The 15,314-nt window shown below is 41.4% G+C and overlaps 1 protein-coding gene across 2 annotated transcripts in view; it reads right to left on the reverse strand.

Moving 5' to 3' along the window:
* Positions 1–15,314, reverse strand: part of HEG1 (heart development protein with EGF like domains 1) — a 58,813-nt gene that overhangs the window by 22,558 nt on the left and 20,941 nt on the right. The window contains exons 2-9 of one of the 2 annotated variants that reach the window (XM_028743748.2): positions 13,109–13,444; positions 12,235–12,561; positions 9,308–9,631; positions 8,467–8,790; positions 6,659–6,976; positions 4,008–4,271; positions 1,491–1,832; positions 618–950 (exon numbers count right to left, since the gene is read on the reverse strand). In XM_028743748.2, the coding sequence (XP_028599581.2) occupies positions 618–950; positions 1,491–1,832; positions 4,008–4,271; positions 6,659–6,976; positions 8,467–8,790; positions 9,308–9,631; positions 12,235–12,561; positions 13,109–13,444 (2,568 nt within the window). Of the gene's footprint in view, positions 1–617; positions 951–1,490; positions 1,833–3,929; positions 4,272–6,658; positions 6,977–8,466; positions 8,791–9,307; positions 9,632–12,234; positions 12,562–13,108; positions 13,445–15,314 lie in introns of both variants that reach the window. The other variant, XM_077935001.1, reaches the window with a different exon arrangement.

The following is a 15,314-nucleotide window of genomic DNA, read 5'->3' on the forward strand; positions in this document are numbered from 1 at the left end:
TTTCAGCTCATGGCTTGAGCAGAGTGAGATACAGTGGTACCTAGGGTTACATACGCTTCAGGTTACAGACTCCGCTAACCCAGAAATAGTGCTTCAGGTTAAGAACTTTGCTTCAGGATGAGAACAGAAATCGTGCTCCGGCAGCGCGGCAGCAGCAGGAGGCCCCATTAGCTAAAGTGGTGCTTCAGGTTAAGAACAGTTTCAGGTTTAAGAATGGACCTCCGGAACGAATTAAGTACTTAACCCGAGGTACCACTGTATAACCATGTTCCCAGGTTTGGACATATCGAGAAATCAAACCATGGCTTTGTTCGCAGCAGCAGTTGGACTGGGAAGCTGCACACTTGTTTGTTTGCACTAAGCTTGGCTTAGTGTTACTTGTAGATCACTGTGGACATCCAGTAATTGTTGGTCCCAAGAATAAAAAGACATACACAAAAGCAATACCTTTTACATATTCATCTTCATTCAGTTTCACCAACAAGAACTAATAGTTCAATGAAACTTGTTGCCTTGTCGTGTAAAGCTTACATGCACTTGAAGAATATGCAATTAGGGTGATAATTGTGTATTGAAAAGTGCTGGCAGGTAAAGCAGGGTACAAAATAAAAACCAACCTGAAGGTTCACTTTGGAAGGAAGAGTAAGTTGGTATCCTGGATGAGCTGAAGTTTTGGAAAGACTCAGTTGAAGACCCAGAAGTATCAAAACCTTTTACTGAGAAGTCAGTCCTTCTAGAGTATGTTTCTGACGATGAAGGATTTAGTTCTGAGCTGTTGGACTCTTCTATATATGAAAACGTTCTTTCAGTCGCTTCAGCAAACGTATTGTTAACTATGGATTGTAGAGTTTGTGCGTCTCCTTTGCTGAAAGTTGCTGAATGGTAAGTGCTTTCAGTGTAAGAGTGTGAAATGCTTGCGTCACTCACTGAATGATGACTACTTCCAAGAACTGAAAGAGGAATTTGAAAATGAAATTTTAAAATTGCACTTACAGCATATAACTTCACTATCAAAACCTGTATTATTTATAATGTCGCATTATTCATAATGTGTAGTTACTAGATTTCGGTAAAGTGAATTACATCCTGCCCCATTTTGAAGGCATATCGTTTAAGGTGATGCCTACAGATCTGCCAGCGGAATACTGCAAATAGTGACATTTCATTGGTTCATACTGTACTCCAGATCCCCTTTTGCTGCAAAAAACCCCAAACTCAAATGTCATGCTCTGAACAAATTATATAGTTCATAACAGAAATGCTTATCATGAGAGACTTGATAATTTGTAAGTGTGTATGCATAAAGATATGCATAAAGATATGCATCCCCGTCGCGGGGATTCGAACCGCCAACCTTCTGATCAGCAGGTCCTAGGCTCTGTGGTTTAACCCACAGCGCCACCCGCATCCCTGCGTATAGACATACATAATGCAAACTATGGTGAGTACAGTCAATTCTTCCTTCACTCTTTTTCCTAAAGAAAACTCACTTGACGGATCCTTTGGTGAAGATGGGGACGTTGGAACTTCAGAGGAATGCTGAAGCAGGTGCTCAGTAGAAGATCCAGCGGATTGCACTTCACTTTGTGAGACATTATGTGTTTCTCCTCCGGAATTCAAGCTCAAGGTCGGATCTGAAGACTCAGAAGTTTCAGTATTGTAAGTGGTACTGTCTGTTGCATCAGGAGATGTGCTGTTATCTGGTAAAGACCGTGAGGTCCTCTCTCTACCATGCATGAATGTAGTTGATAGGTATATGCTGTCTGTAGAAGCCCCAGAAAGCCTTCTTTCCACATCAGACACTTTAACTGGCTGAAGACTACTTCCAGTACCTAAATCGAAACAGAATACACCATATTTTTCTGTGTATAAGACAACCCCTATTTTTTGAACCCAAAATTAAGAAATCAATATTTTAAACACCAAACAGAACAACTTTGAGATTTTTTGAGGGAAGCTGGCTGCCCACGCCAGAGTCAGAGCCTGAACCCCTGTGCATTCACCATCCATGTATAAGACAACCCCCAATTTTTGACAAATTTTTTAATAGCAAAAACCTTAATCTTATACACAGAAAAATACGGTAGTTGGGGAAGAAGAAAATACAAATTTCATATGCATCCCTTCTTTGAATTTCTTTAGGTGTTCGTACTTCCTGTCAAAAGTACCGCTTCTTTCGATTCTTTTAAGTTTGAATACTTAAAAGTCATAATAATACAGCTGATCCTCAAAGGTTTTCAACTAATGCCACACAGCATGATTACAATTCAAAGAAATATGTTGTTAGTTAGGCTTAAGTGCTCACTTCTTATATCCTTTTGATATAGGCAAAAATTATTTTGACTTTAATGAGACTTGAGAATGTATTTGGCTGGGTGGCCCCCAGTACATGTTGGGTCTAGAAATGGAAAATCAGATGACTACATCACACTAATTTTTATTGTTCCGTGGAGTTGGAGTATTTTCATAAGGTTGAAGTGGAAGGCAGACTAGCACAGAATGTTTTTAATGAAAAAATGGTGCAGAAACTGGACAGCGGGCATTTGAAGTCAGCGGCTATTTGATATGCTTAACAGTGTTGCTATACAATCAGAAATGCTGGTGAGATGAATTTTACATTGTGTGTAATTTCATAGATCATAATAATAGAGTTTTGAAAGATGGAATACAAAGAATGGACATGTGCCAAGGAAGCAATTGCATGAAAGCCACAATAGTTATTGTTGATGCTATTATTATTATTATTATTATTATTATTATTATTATTACTACTACTATTAATCCCTCGGCCTTCCTCCCAAAGGAGCCTAGGCTGGCAAATATGCAAGTAATAAAACAATTAAAACATCTTAAAAAATTGCAATGCAGATGTAGACTGGGAAAGATATCTCCTTAAAAGGCTTTTTGGAAGAGGAAGATCTTCAGTAGGTGCTGAAAAGTTGACAGAGACAGTGCCTGTCTAATATTTAACAAGAAGAAATTCTAAAGGGTACATGGCACAACACTAAGGGTCTGAGTCCTATATTGCCAAAGAGTCAAGCTGTTACCCAGTTTAAAAATGGCATATCTTTTTAGCAGCAGAAATTGCTGCACCTAAGGGCAACCTCACATTTTTTAATCAGGTATGAGCAGACTTCAGATGTACTATTTTGTAGTATGTTTCCCCCCTGGAACTTGAAGTCCACAACATGCGAAATAGCAGTGCAGTGGGCTGGGGCTGAGGCAAGGGTAAGAATGCAAAGTAAGAATTCTTCTGAACACATGCCCAGGAATTTGTTGTGCAGAACTGCATTCCTTTCACACAGAAATTCAGTCCTGGTTTTCCCTTAAGTTCTCTCCATTTCAGCAGCCCAATTTGCAGAGTGGTAGCCCTACTGGTAACCCCTGCTTTACATGATAAGCATATTTGTTCCATGTATAGCAGGGGCTCCAGTTGCATGTGCTTGTGTGTGTAAAGACATACATGCGTTATGCACATTTTCATATGTTTCGCCACAGGAACCACAAATGTATACAAAATACTTTGGCCATGTACAAATTATACCTCTAAAGCATATTTGGATCACATTTCCTCTCTGAAAGAATTCTGGGCATGGTAGTTTGTTAAGGCTTGCTGGGAATGGTAACTGTGAGGTGTGAACTACAGTGCCCAGAATTCTTTGAGAGAAAGAATGTGTTTTGACTGTGCTCTAAAGGTATAACGTGTGCACAGGACAGTTATATAAAGTGTGGATGTGTCGCAAAGAGCAAAGTTATAGTTGTTCATATTCATGTGTATAATACAATAGTTAAAAGCTGACTGTTACTTTAAAAAGGAAGAAATAAGGGGAAGATTATGGAGAAAACTACATAGACAGACAGGAAACAAATGAATGGCTACGTCTCAAGCCGATTTCTAACCGAAACAATAACAAAAATGGAAAACTCACTTGAAAGATCTATTGCAGAAGATGAATAGGCAGATGTTTTGGAGGAATATGTAAATAAATGCTCTTTTGAGGACTCACTGAAATCCATCTGGGTAGATGGGAAACTGTCCTTTCCACTTTGGGCTGAGGTTGACAAGTTCTGGGTTAAATCTAAAGAGCTGACATTTTCCAGATCAAAGGTTGATAGCTCTGTTGCATCTGTGGATTTGCTCTTGATAGTTAGAGATCCTAATGTCCCATCTCCACTTTTGATGAATGTGGCAGTAGAGAACATACTCTCAGTCTGAGAGACCCTTTCCTCTGTACCAAAGTTGTTGAACGTGTGCTGGCTACTCCTAACATCTAGAAGAGAACAAACTGGAATTAGAACTTTGTCTACAAGTTCAGACTAAAGTTATGCACATACATTAATTGTGCAACTGTATGCACATTTACTCAGAAGTAAGTCACAATGTGTTCAATGGTGCTTATTATCTTGTAAGTGTGTTTAGGATAGCAGCCTATTATAAAAATCGTGATTTTCAGTTTTCAAGTTTATCATTCTAATGTCACTGTCATCTCATCCAAATACAACTTTCTGTATTTTTTTTTAATGATATGGAAATATTTTACATTTCAGGAGAATTTGCTTATTTAGATTTATTCTATGGTGTTCATTTTTTAAAAAACAACAACAAACATTCTGTAAAGAGAAAAGAAAAAAAAAAAGAGCTGGGAGCTTTCCCATGAATAGGCAAAATCATGTATCCCCTATAGTTTCTTTAAAAAATGTGCCATAGTGGCCACCTGCTTTTCATCTTACCTAACCTAATTTAAGGGACGCGGGTGGCGCTGTGGGTAAAAGCCTCAGCGCCTAGGACTTGCCAATCGCATGGTCGGCAGTTCGAATCCCCGCGGCGGGGTGCGCTCCCGTCGTTCGGTCCCAGTGCCTGCCAACCTAGCAGTTCGAAAGCACCCCCAGGTGCAAGTAGATAAATAGGGACCACTTACCAGCGGGAAGGTAAACGGCGTTCCGTGTGCTGCGCTGGCTCGCCAGATGCAGCTTGTCACGCTGGCCACGTGACCCGGAAGTGTCTGCGGACAGCGCTGGCTCCCGGCCAATAGAGTGAGATGAGCGCACAACCCTAGAGTCTGGCAAGACTGGCCCGTACAGGCAGGGGTACCTTTACCTTTACCTTAACCTAATTTAAAATTTCCAATCTAGTACCTCATTATGGCTTCATCTAGCCAATCCAATTATAAGAGGTAGTCACTATCCTACGTCTCATTATCTCTGGCATGGTCTTAGTTGGGCAACATATTACATTTAGGTCAATGGAATTAATCAGTAGAAACTCTAATAAGCTAAATTACTAAAGCTAAAATGTGGATTTTTCCATTTGAATTTAACCAGAGCAGAGGCCACAACTAGTGAGATGTTCTAAATCAAAAGCAGAGAGGTATGTGCCACCACCTATAGCCTTGCTTGTGTCACTTAAGAGATCCTAAAAGCCCATCTTTGCTTCTCACAAGAGCGATGGAAGAGTACATATTAGGTAAAAATTTCCTTTTTCAATACTGTCTTGAGTTACCCAGACCTTTGACTCAGGAAGACACTTCCAGGGTAGGAATGCTATGCCCCTGGGGCCACTGTGAGCCTAACAAGAGACCCAGTGAGAGAAGTTATTATCTTTTTACAGCACTGTTCCTACAGCAGCTTCCTTTCCCAAGAGTTCCAAAAGCCAGAATCTGCTAATGCCATCTGCCCAACGAGGCCTACAAGACTCAAGAAATCACTAGCAGGAACTTCCTAATTGAGTTGTTTTAGAATATTTTAACTGTGGTAACCATTTACTATGTGTGCTGCTTCTTAAATAAAATGACAATTGGAAGCCACTCTCCCTGTGGATTGCTGACACTGTTTTGAGATCAAGCCACTTATAGGTCACATTCACATCATATGTTTAAATCACATGGCTCCCCTCAAAGACTCCTGGGAACTGTAGTTTGTTAAGTGTGCATTGTAAGTTACAGTTCCCAGGATTCCTTGGGGGAAAGCCATGTGCTTTAAATGCATGGTGTGGATGTGACCAAATATTATGTCCCTTGCATGGAAGTGTCACTACATGGAAGTGTTCATCAGTGAACTCAATGTTAACGCTGTAGCTTATGAAGTGGCCCTGGAGTATGGCGAAAAGAAAGGGTTTTCAGAGCAGGTGATGAAAAGGCTATACTCCTTATGGGGCTCAACATCCCTTTAGAAAGTTTTCCATTTCCCAAGTCAAGCCGCAGCATAGCTCGCCACAGGAGTTGGGGCCACAACGGGAAACGTTTCCTTTTACTCCAGCCCACTCATGATCGATAGCAGCCACCATGGAGTGTGTGGAAAGTCCCAACATTATTGCCCTGGCTCATATGGTGACTTATATAAACAATACCGCTGAGAGGGAGAGGGCACTTACCACACGGATGCTGATTTCCAGGGAATGTGTAATCTTCAGATCAGCCCTTAGGGGGTGATGGGTGGGGCTGGAAAAGGGATGTCATAAAAGGGCTAAATTGTTCAAAGGTGTCCTCTAAGCACAAACAAGAGTCCCCAGGGCTATAACGCAAAGTTTATGTGAACTTTCTCTCATTGTCTAGGATCGGGAGCAATCCCCTCTTTTTCCACAGGAAATTTGGTTTTACACCAGCCAAGGCAAACCAGTGCTCTCAAATCTGTAACAAAACAGAAGATCTTAATTCTTTACCTGTTGCTTCTGAAGGGGACTGGGAATGTGTAACCGCTGCTTCAATAAAATCAGTGTCCTCTGTTGACAAATTCGTCTGTCTGGTCTGCTCCGGAGTCAACATGTAAGAAGAATTAGGGAGGGCCGAAGAGCTGGAGATTTCAGTATTACCGGCGATGGACTTTTGTGTTGTGTTCTGAGAAATGCTGTTATTGCTTATTGTCCTCTCTCCACCTCTGTCAGGTAGAACTGAAATAGATGCACTGTCAGTATGAGAACTAGAAATACTCCTCTCTGTATCTGAGCTGCTTGCTGACTGGTGATCAAGATCTTCAGTAGCTGAAACACACAACAGTAAAAAAAAAAAAAGAGAGATGTGCCACCTCCAGATATAGAAAGTGTATCTCAAGTTTTATTATGTAGTTTTCTTATAATCATGCAGATCAAATGGAAAACATGAAGGGTGGCGTGCGCGCTGCAGCCCAATAAAAATAATGAATGCCTAGATTAATGGTTGAATTCAAAAATATCAATGTGCAAGAGGAATGGCTTCCACCCACACAAGAGAACTTCCTCTCCTCCCACACTGTGCCCCCACACCAAACCCAAATCTATTTTGATGGGTTTCTCTGATTAGGAGGGTTCAGAGGCCATTGGAGGGGAGGAGTGAGATGGGAAGCTCCACTGCGAGAGCAGAAGTCATTCCACTCACACAAATATTTAGTTGGAAACAACCCATTGTTTTATGACAAAAAAAGGATTAATGTTTGTGTACATGGCTTGTTTTTATTTCCAGCTGTCATCGTAACATTGGAAACATTAATTTGGATTAAATACATTTTATAGCATAAATTAATAAAAAGCATCTTTTTTGGTCTTTTTTCTTTCAAGTATGTATATATACCTTGTTAAATACCTCCATGCTTCATTAATCCATTCCTCAATAGTTGGAGAAATTGCTTGACTTCAGTACCTGGTTTTTCAGTTGCTATAATCTCCAAGACCATTTAAAAATATATATTTATCTTTATACTTGTTATAGGTTAAAATGCACATGTTGAATCCCCCTGCTCTAATTTATTATACTTTTATATTTCCTGTAAGCTGAACCATAATTTTTATTTAACTATTTAACTAATGTACCACTTGAAACAGTGCTCTCTAATATCCACCTTTAATAAGGAACAAGTGTTCCTGTTGGCCACACATTTTCACAAATATATATAACTACGGTACATACACTCCAGTATATTAGCTCCATCCGCCATATAGTTTTAACTTGATTAAACTCACATATGTATTCCAGGAGGAAAAAAATAGATCTTTGACAATATGTTGTTATTGTTACCAGTAATCAATCAGTCAAAATATGTTAAGGTTCTGAAAGGCATATTGGGTGACATCCGGTGATCTACCAACAAGTCACTGTTGATACAACAGATCCCCCTGCCCTGCCCTAGTATGCCCCTAAAATCTGTTCAAGACAGTTGGGAGTCAGTCTGGAGTAGACTGGGGGAGCAACGCAGGAGGTTGCAAGGGAGAAAAGGAGTTGTTCTCGTTGTGTTTGTGGAAGTCCATTCATGTGATGTTGGACATTGCCAAATGATTCATATCCCCTCCAAAAGTGCAAATAAGTCCTAATTTGAAATACCAGTACGGTGGTACCTCGGTACCAAACCGCCTTTAGTGGCTTGTCTCTCTAATCTTAGCCTATCTCCTCTTGCTCTCATTTTTAAATCTATTCATCCTAATGCTTTGGTTTCATTGTTACACCAGGCAAGTGAAACAGTACACTGAGATTTAGAATAAAAGAGATCTTCGTGCTTTACCTGTCATTCCCAAAGAAGCCTGGGAATGTGCAAGCGTTACTTCGGTGAAATCATTGTCCCCTGGTGACAAATCCATTTGTCCAGTCTGTACTGGAGTTAACATGTGAGAGGAATTCGTGAGGCCTGAAGAGGTGGAGATTTCATTGCTAGCCATTGTGGATAGTTGTGTTGCATTAAGAGAACTGCTGACGTCTCTCAGTGTCCGCAATGTCCTCTCTCTGCCCCTATCAGTTAGACCTGAAACAGACGCACCGTCTGTGTGAGAACTGGAAGTACTTCTCTCTGTATTTGAGCTGCTCCTTGGCTGACCACTGTTTTCTGCAGCTGAAACACAAGAGCAAGACATTAGATGTGCCATCTGCATGCACTAAAAGGGCATCACATTGCATTTCTTCCCATAATTATATTCAGACAGCTCTAATGGAAAACAAGTCCATATCCCCTTTTGTCTTACAAAAGCAATGACGTTCAGAAAGATGTCTTAGAGTATGATGAGAAAGGTTCATCCTGTGCTGAGTCAGTCAAAAGGGTGGTTACCTGTGAGTAGTAGAAAAAGGAGTGAACCTATGACTGTGTGTGTGTAGGGATGCTTCATTTCTGTGCTTTTAATGCCTGCACTGCAGTGGGTGCTGCTGTAGAGGGCGCTCTGGTGCTTTTGGGTCTGGGAGACAGAGCCCAACAATATTTGAGGAACACAGAGTTTCCTGTCTCTGAGCTATAAGGTATTTGCTCTTTTTCTCTTCATGTTTATATTCATTGCTAATGTTTGGGCATCATCTTCACACCAGACGAGTGAAACAGTGCTCCAAAATCTGTAATAAAAGAGATCTTCATCCTGTACCTGTTGTTTCTGAAGGAGGTTGGAAATGTGGAAGTGCTGCTTCAGTGAAATCATTGTCCTCTGGTGATGAATCCATTTGTCCAGTCTGTACCGGAGTTAACACATGTGAGGAACCCAGGAGGCCTGAAGAGGTGGAGATTTCATTGCTAGTGGTTGGGGATATATGCGTTGCATTAAGAGAACTGCTGACATCTCTTAAAGTACGTAATGTCCTCTCCCCACCCCTGTCATTTAAACCTGAAACAGACACATCATCTGTGTGGGAACTGGAAACGCTTCTCTCTGTATTTGAGCTACTCCTTGGCTGACTACTGTCTTCTGCAGCTGAAATAGAAGAGGAAGATATTAGATGTGCCACCAGCAGGCGCTGAAGGTGGATCTTATTACATTTCTTCCCATAACCGCATTCACACATATTTAACAGAAAACAAGTTAATTGTGCTCCAGTCCCTGCACCAGCTGATAGAAATGATGAAACCTTGGGGGGAAAGTCGGGGTTTAAAACCTTTATAATAACATCTGAGGGGAAAGTGCTAGTATAAAAGAACTGCTTTGAAATATTCAAAAATATCTACATTTTAGGAAATTCCTACAAGCAGTAGCTTGCTCCACTTTAAACCCAGTGGAATACTGTAAACCCAGCAAAGCTACAGGATTGTGTTATGAAAGGAACCTCTAGTGTGACTCGCATTTTGGGACCAGAAAGGGCAAGAGACTCAAGAAAGCAAAGAACAAGATCTTGGAAAGACGGGGAAGATGCTAACTTCGGCACATATTTCTGAGCAATCGTTGTACAACATATTTTCTCTTTAACTGCAAGGCTCTCACCCACAAGCCAATTTAGGCTCACGGGGTCTTAACTTGGCCCACAAAGTCATGTCCCAGCTAAGTCCACCTGCACCACAGCCAAGGCACCTTCAGACATCACAACTGTGGCATGCAATGTTGGCGGAGGGGATTGACCAAAGGGAGCTGGTGTTACTATTGTGATGCAATCCATTTTCAGCTGGAAGCTCCTCCTCAGAGTGACACTATAACTCTGTGCATTATTATAACAAGACTTTAATAAGGCAGCATTTGATAAGACACAACCATGATTATTTACCCAGTAAGCTTCCAACAGACATTGTGTATTTCAAAGAGCCCATTTCCATTAACTGAATGAGCTATGTCTGCAGCCCTTTTGCAGCAAGGATTGCTGAGCTCCAGCCATCAAAGTTCAGGATAAGATTGTGGCTAAATGGTAGGCAAAAGGAATTCAAAAGCCAACAGCTATTCCAAAAGCCCCCACTCAGACATCCCACGAAATAATCTTGCTGGCAAGTAAGTATCCCCACTGAATACCCTTGGTCCCAAATAAGGAGATGGCCTCTTTGCCAATAAATGGAAGCAGTGCTCCCAAGTCTTGGCATCCCCATTCACTCACTCTTTTCTTCCTACCAGGTCCCAACCCAAAGAATGCACAGATTTCATCAGCAGAATATGAGGCAGCCAATGCTTCTTGTGCCCATCCCTTTTTCACTATACCACTGCCTGTCTCACTTGTTGGTTCTCTCCCTTTTCCGTTCTTAGCAATGAAACCAGAGCTAAGTCAATGATCAGTAGTAAACTCCACCACCACCTGGAAGAGAAACTGACAGTGGGGCAATTGAATTGTGTTGCTTTCTTGTTTTGCTGTCCTGGGCTCCTTTGGGAGGAAGGGTTGGGTAGCAAATGAATAAAAGAAATAAATTGGGAAAGGCTATTCAAGAGGTGAACAAATAAAATCCCAGCTTGGATCAACAGGAAGCAATAAAATGGGTAAAGAGGAAGTGTTCCATTTAAAGGCACAGAAGTTCTGAAAAGCATTAACAGTGCTTTGCCGATTGCTGGTGCTAAAACTGTGCCTCCTCATGGGGTGGGAGGTGGGAGTCTGAAAAAACATGGGAAGAAATGTGAGTGAACAAAAGAAGGTGATTCTAAAGAAAAGGGATACTGTGGAAGCAGTAGGATTTCCCCCACATTGCATCTTTTCCACTTTTGTCTTATCAGGATTCACCAGTCTAGAACCTAAATCAACTCTCCAAAATTCCTGGTAAAATTTCTTCTTTTGCACAACTATTAAAAACATAGGACCCATATTCCCCTTTCCATCTACCTTTTTCCTATAAGTGGAAAAGATGTCTTCCAGTGGTTACTAGTCATGAAACCCCAGTTGGGAACCTCAGTCTTTACCAAAAGTATACTATCCATGTTGATGATTAACAACAAGGAACGGATAGCTCTGCTTTATGAATTTCAGTTAGGAATCTTGCTATCCACCATCAACAGACTAATACCATGACATAGAACGACAATTGTTTTGATTTCACATAAAATATCAACATAGTTTCTGTTGTTATTTTTGAACGGCATGCCAAGAATCTAGTCCAGGCTTCCTCAACCTCGGTCCTCCAGATGTTTTTGGCCTACAACTCCCATGATCCCTAGCTAGCAGGACCAGTGGTCAGGGATACTGGGAATTGTAGTCTCAAAACATCTGGAGGGCCAAGGTTGAGGAAGCCTGATCTAGTCCTCAAATCATAATGGTGACTTGCCTTACCATTTCTGGAGAAAACCCCCTCAAATTAATCATAACCAATCCTCTGCATTTTGGAACATACTGGAGAGTTTAAAGTTTTCACATCTATTATGTCAGGAATTCTTTCAAAAACTCTGCAAGATAGCCAAGTATCCTCCCAATATCTGAGATGCAAGGAGGATGAGAATTAGTGGCTTCCCTGTCGCCACCAATATTTGCTCAGCTGAGATAAAATCTGCAGCAACTTCCTGGCTCACAGCACACATGGCCTTACACTACAGCAGTTCTAAAACAGTATAATGCTATTATTTCTCTACGGGAATTCATTAAGAAGTAGACTTTTGGAACAGAAAAAACAACAACATACTAGTCTTTGGAGGCGAGTAAGACTGGGCAAGCCGAATCCTTGCTGAAGACTCAGGAAATTGTGTGACCTTTGATGTGTTACTTCTTCCTCTGGAATGTGTTGCATGAGATGGGAACTGGGTTCGATCAGGAAAGGTGGTGACTTCCCTCTGAGAAACTGGGTCTTTTCTTGATGAATCAGTCAGAGCGACACTGTCTGTAAGAAACTGTGAAGTCCTTTCTGTGCCTCTGTTGGTCGTTGTTGAACTGTCCGTGCTGATGATATGCAAACTGGATGTTGTGCTGTCTGCATCCCACCTTCTATCTATATGGTGGCTGCTCCCAGTAACTGTAAATATGAAATGAGAAAATTAAACCCTGTCAGGCTCTAACAAATTGGTATTTGCGGTGGAACCATGGCTTCCATCCATCTGATGTCTTGAATTTCATCTGGTGTCGAGAACTGTACAGAACTTGCAATAACTATATTATACTTGGGCATTACACAAAAAAGCAACTGGAGGGTAAATCTTGCGAAATAGGCGAATATATACAAAATTTGTTATTTGCATAAATGTATGCAGGTTCAGCTTTGTGTGGCATCTTATTCATACCTTTGCTTGAAAAGGGGGGTGTCTCAGATTCCATTTGCTTTCATTTTCAATGAAATTCAACTAAGACTAACTACAAACATGTATAATTTAATGATGACAAACACCATTAAACACCTTTATGTTTGTACATCTAATCGTTAACAAAGGAATGACCATAGCCTTCCAAATCAATCTGTGCCTCATCCAACTTCTCCTTATTCTTACAGACACCCATTCAGCTTTGTTGTTTCAGGGTTTGTCAGTCCATTCAGATACAAAAAGACTTTTGATGGTGGAACTCACTTGGGTGATTATCCTCTGAAAGTGAAGAAACGGGTGTCCTGGGAGAATGTATCCTCAAAGTCCCTGTTTCAAATCCAGCAATATCCAAGGAACTTGGTGAGGTATCAGCTCTTCTGGCCTGCATCACCGAAGATGACTGCTGAGCTGTATCTCCAGACCTGATCATTTCAATATAAGCAGAGTTTCTTCTTCTGGCTGTAGACACAGAAGCACTGTCGGTTATCGTCCACAGTGTCCTTCCTTTGACACTGCCAAGGGCACTGAAGGGATCTGTACTGTGTGCATGAGAGCTGGAAGTCCTTGTTTCAATGTTGGAACTTTCGCTGCTCATAATGGCTGGAGGGGAGAAAAAAAAGATCATTAAAACAGAAGCGAAACCAGGTCTGATCCTAATTACCCTGGACAAGTCACAAATTTATTAGCGGATGGCAGGTGGTTGTTATGTTTGTGTGTGTTTGGGCCCAACCTGTGCATATGTGTTTGCATGTGTGAACAAAAACAGAGAGGGAGAATGTATGTATGTGCATGCCCATGTGCCCCCTCCGTCACATCTCATGTGAATCATCTTGGGTTTCCACTCATTTCTCATTTCAGACTACCAATAGCAATGCAGCAGCAAAAAATTCTGGGCATTAATTTTTTCATATCATCCCAGAGCCAATAGTTCTCTAGCAACAGACACTACACCACCACAGAATCCTTTGTTTTCATATCCCCTGCCCCTGGCAGTCATAGCTGCATGAATTACTGCACTTTGGAATGTATCCCAGCTTTGTAATTACACCCTGTTGACCTAATTTATCCTCCTAATTATTTTTAACATCTTTCCAAGAGACCATGGGTTGGCTGCAAACAGTTGGTGATCATTACCAGCGGTGATCATGCTTTAGCGAAGCCCACGATCATTGCAAGTTAAGAACATAAGAGCATAAGAATAGCTTTGCTGGATCCAGCCAATGGCCCATATGGTCCAACATCCTGTTCTCACAGTAGCCAGGCAGATGCCTTTGGGAAACCCACAAGTTATCCATATGTAAAGATGTTTCAGCTTAAACACAGAGACAGGGAGATGTGCTTTCAGATAATGTATTCCTGGATTCAGAATCTCTTCTAGGACCATACAAGGCAAAGCCAATTCTATTCTCATAACAACAGTGGTCTGGCAAACTCTGTCCTGTAGGTTCCCTTCATCTGTGAGAAGCCTGTGTGTTCGGTTACTGTTATCAACATTCCAGAGCCAGCACACATGAGTGTCCAGAGTGCTCATATCTGACAGTGTCACACCAACAAATCATGCCCCCAGACAACAAGCTGCTTGCTGGGGCCAGTTTGCTCTAGAAATTCTAAAACCTAGCAGGCTGTGCAGCACATGCACTTGTAACTCAATGCCTGGAATGTAATGTAGACCATAGTCCCTTTTTAGCAGCACTCAAGCAGAAAAAGTTGGGTATGCATGCGGGCATGCAAAAATGTATGCGCCTTCCATCCCCCCTTCCAAATGTTTTGAGGAACGAGCCATCAGACTTGACTGCTCAGTGACACACTAATGCCTTATCCGGGTGGAATCACATGCTCTTTTGTGACACAGAGGTTCTGGAAAGTGTTGATAGTCCTTTAAGGTTGTGTTATGCTTTCTTGCTTGTTCTCTCACTCGCTTCCACTTTTTCTCTGTGTGTGTCCATGCACACATATACTGAGATGTAGTCAGAATTTTAATGAGTTATAAACGGTTATATCATCTATACCAGCTATGGCCGAACTTGGCCCTCCAGCTGTTTTGGGACTACAATTCCTATCATCCCTGGCCACTTGTCCTGTTAGCTTGGGATGATGGGAGTTGTAGTCCAAAAACAGCTGGTGGGCCAAGTTTGGCCATCACTGATCTATACCACCAGTGAACTCATTCTTTGTATCAGTCTTGGGCTGGCCCTGCAGATGCCTAGTTTGTAGTATTTCTGATGCTATACAAGTGGTACTGTTTACCCCTAATTTTAGTTGATGGTTTCTATCGTTGTCTTTAGTTACGGTTGTTTTTAAGATTTGTGGTGGATGATCCTCACTGCATTTTATGTATATATAGCCTTAGTAAAGGTTTGGCTCCTTCCTTGCTCTAGTGCATGAGAAAGAAATCCTTATCCCACTATTTGTTTATTAAACTTATATTCCCCACCCCCCATCCTGCAAAAGAGGGCAGCAAGCGTACAAG

The sequence above is a fragment of the Podarcis muralis genome, chromosome 1, assembly GCF_964188315.1.
Source record: "Podarcis muralis chromosome 1, rPodMur119.hap1.1, whole genome shotgun sequence".
NCBI lineage: Eukaryota > Metazoa > Chordata > Lepidosauria > Squamata > Lacertidae > Podarcis > Podarcis muralis.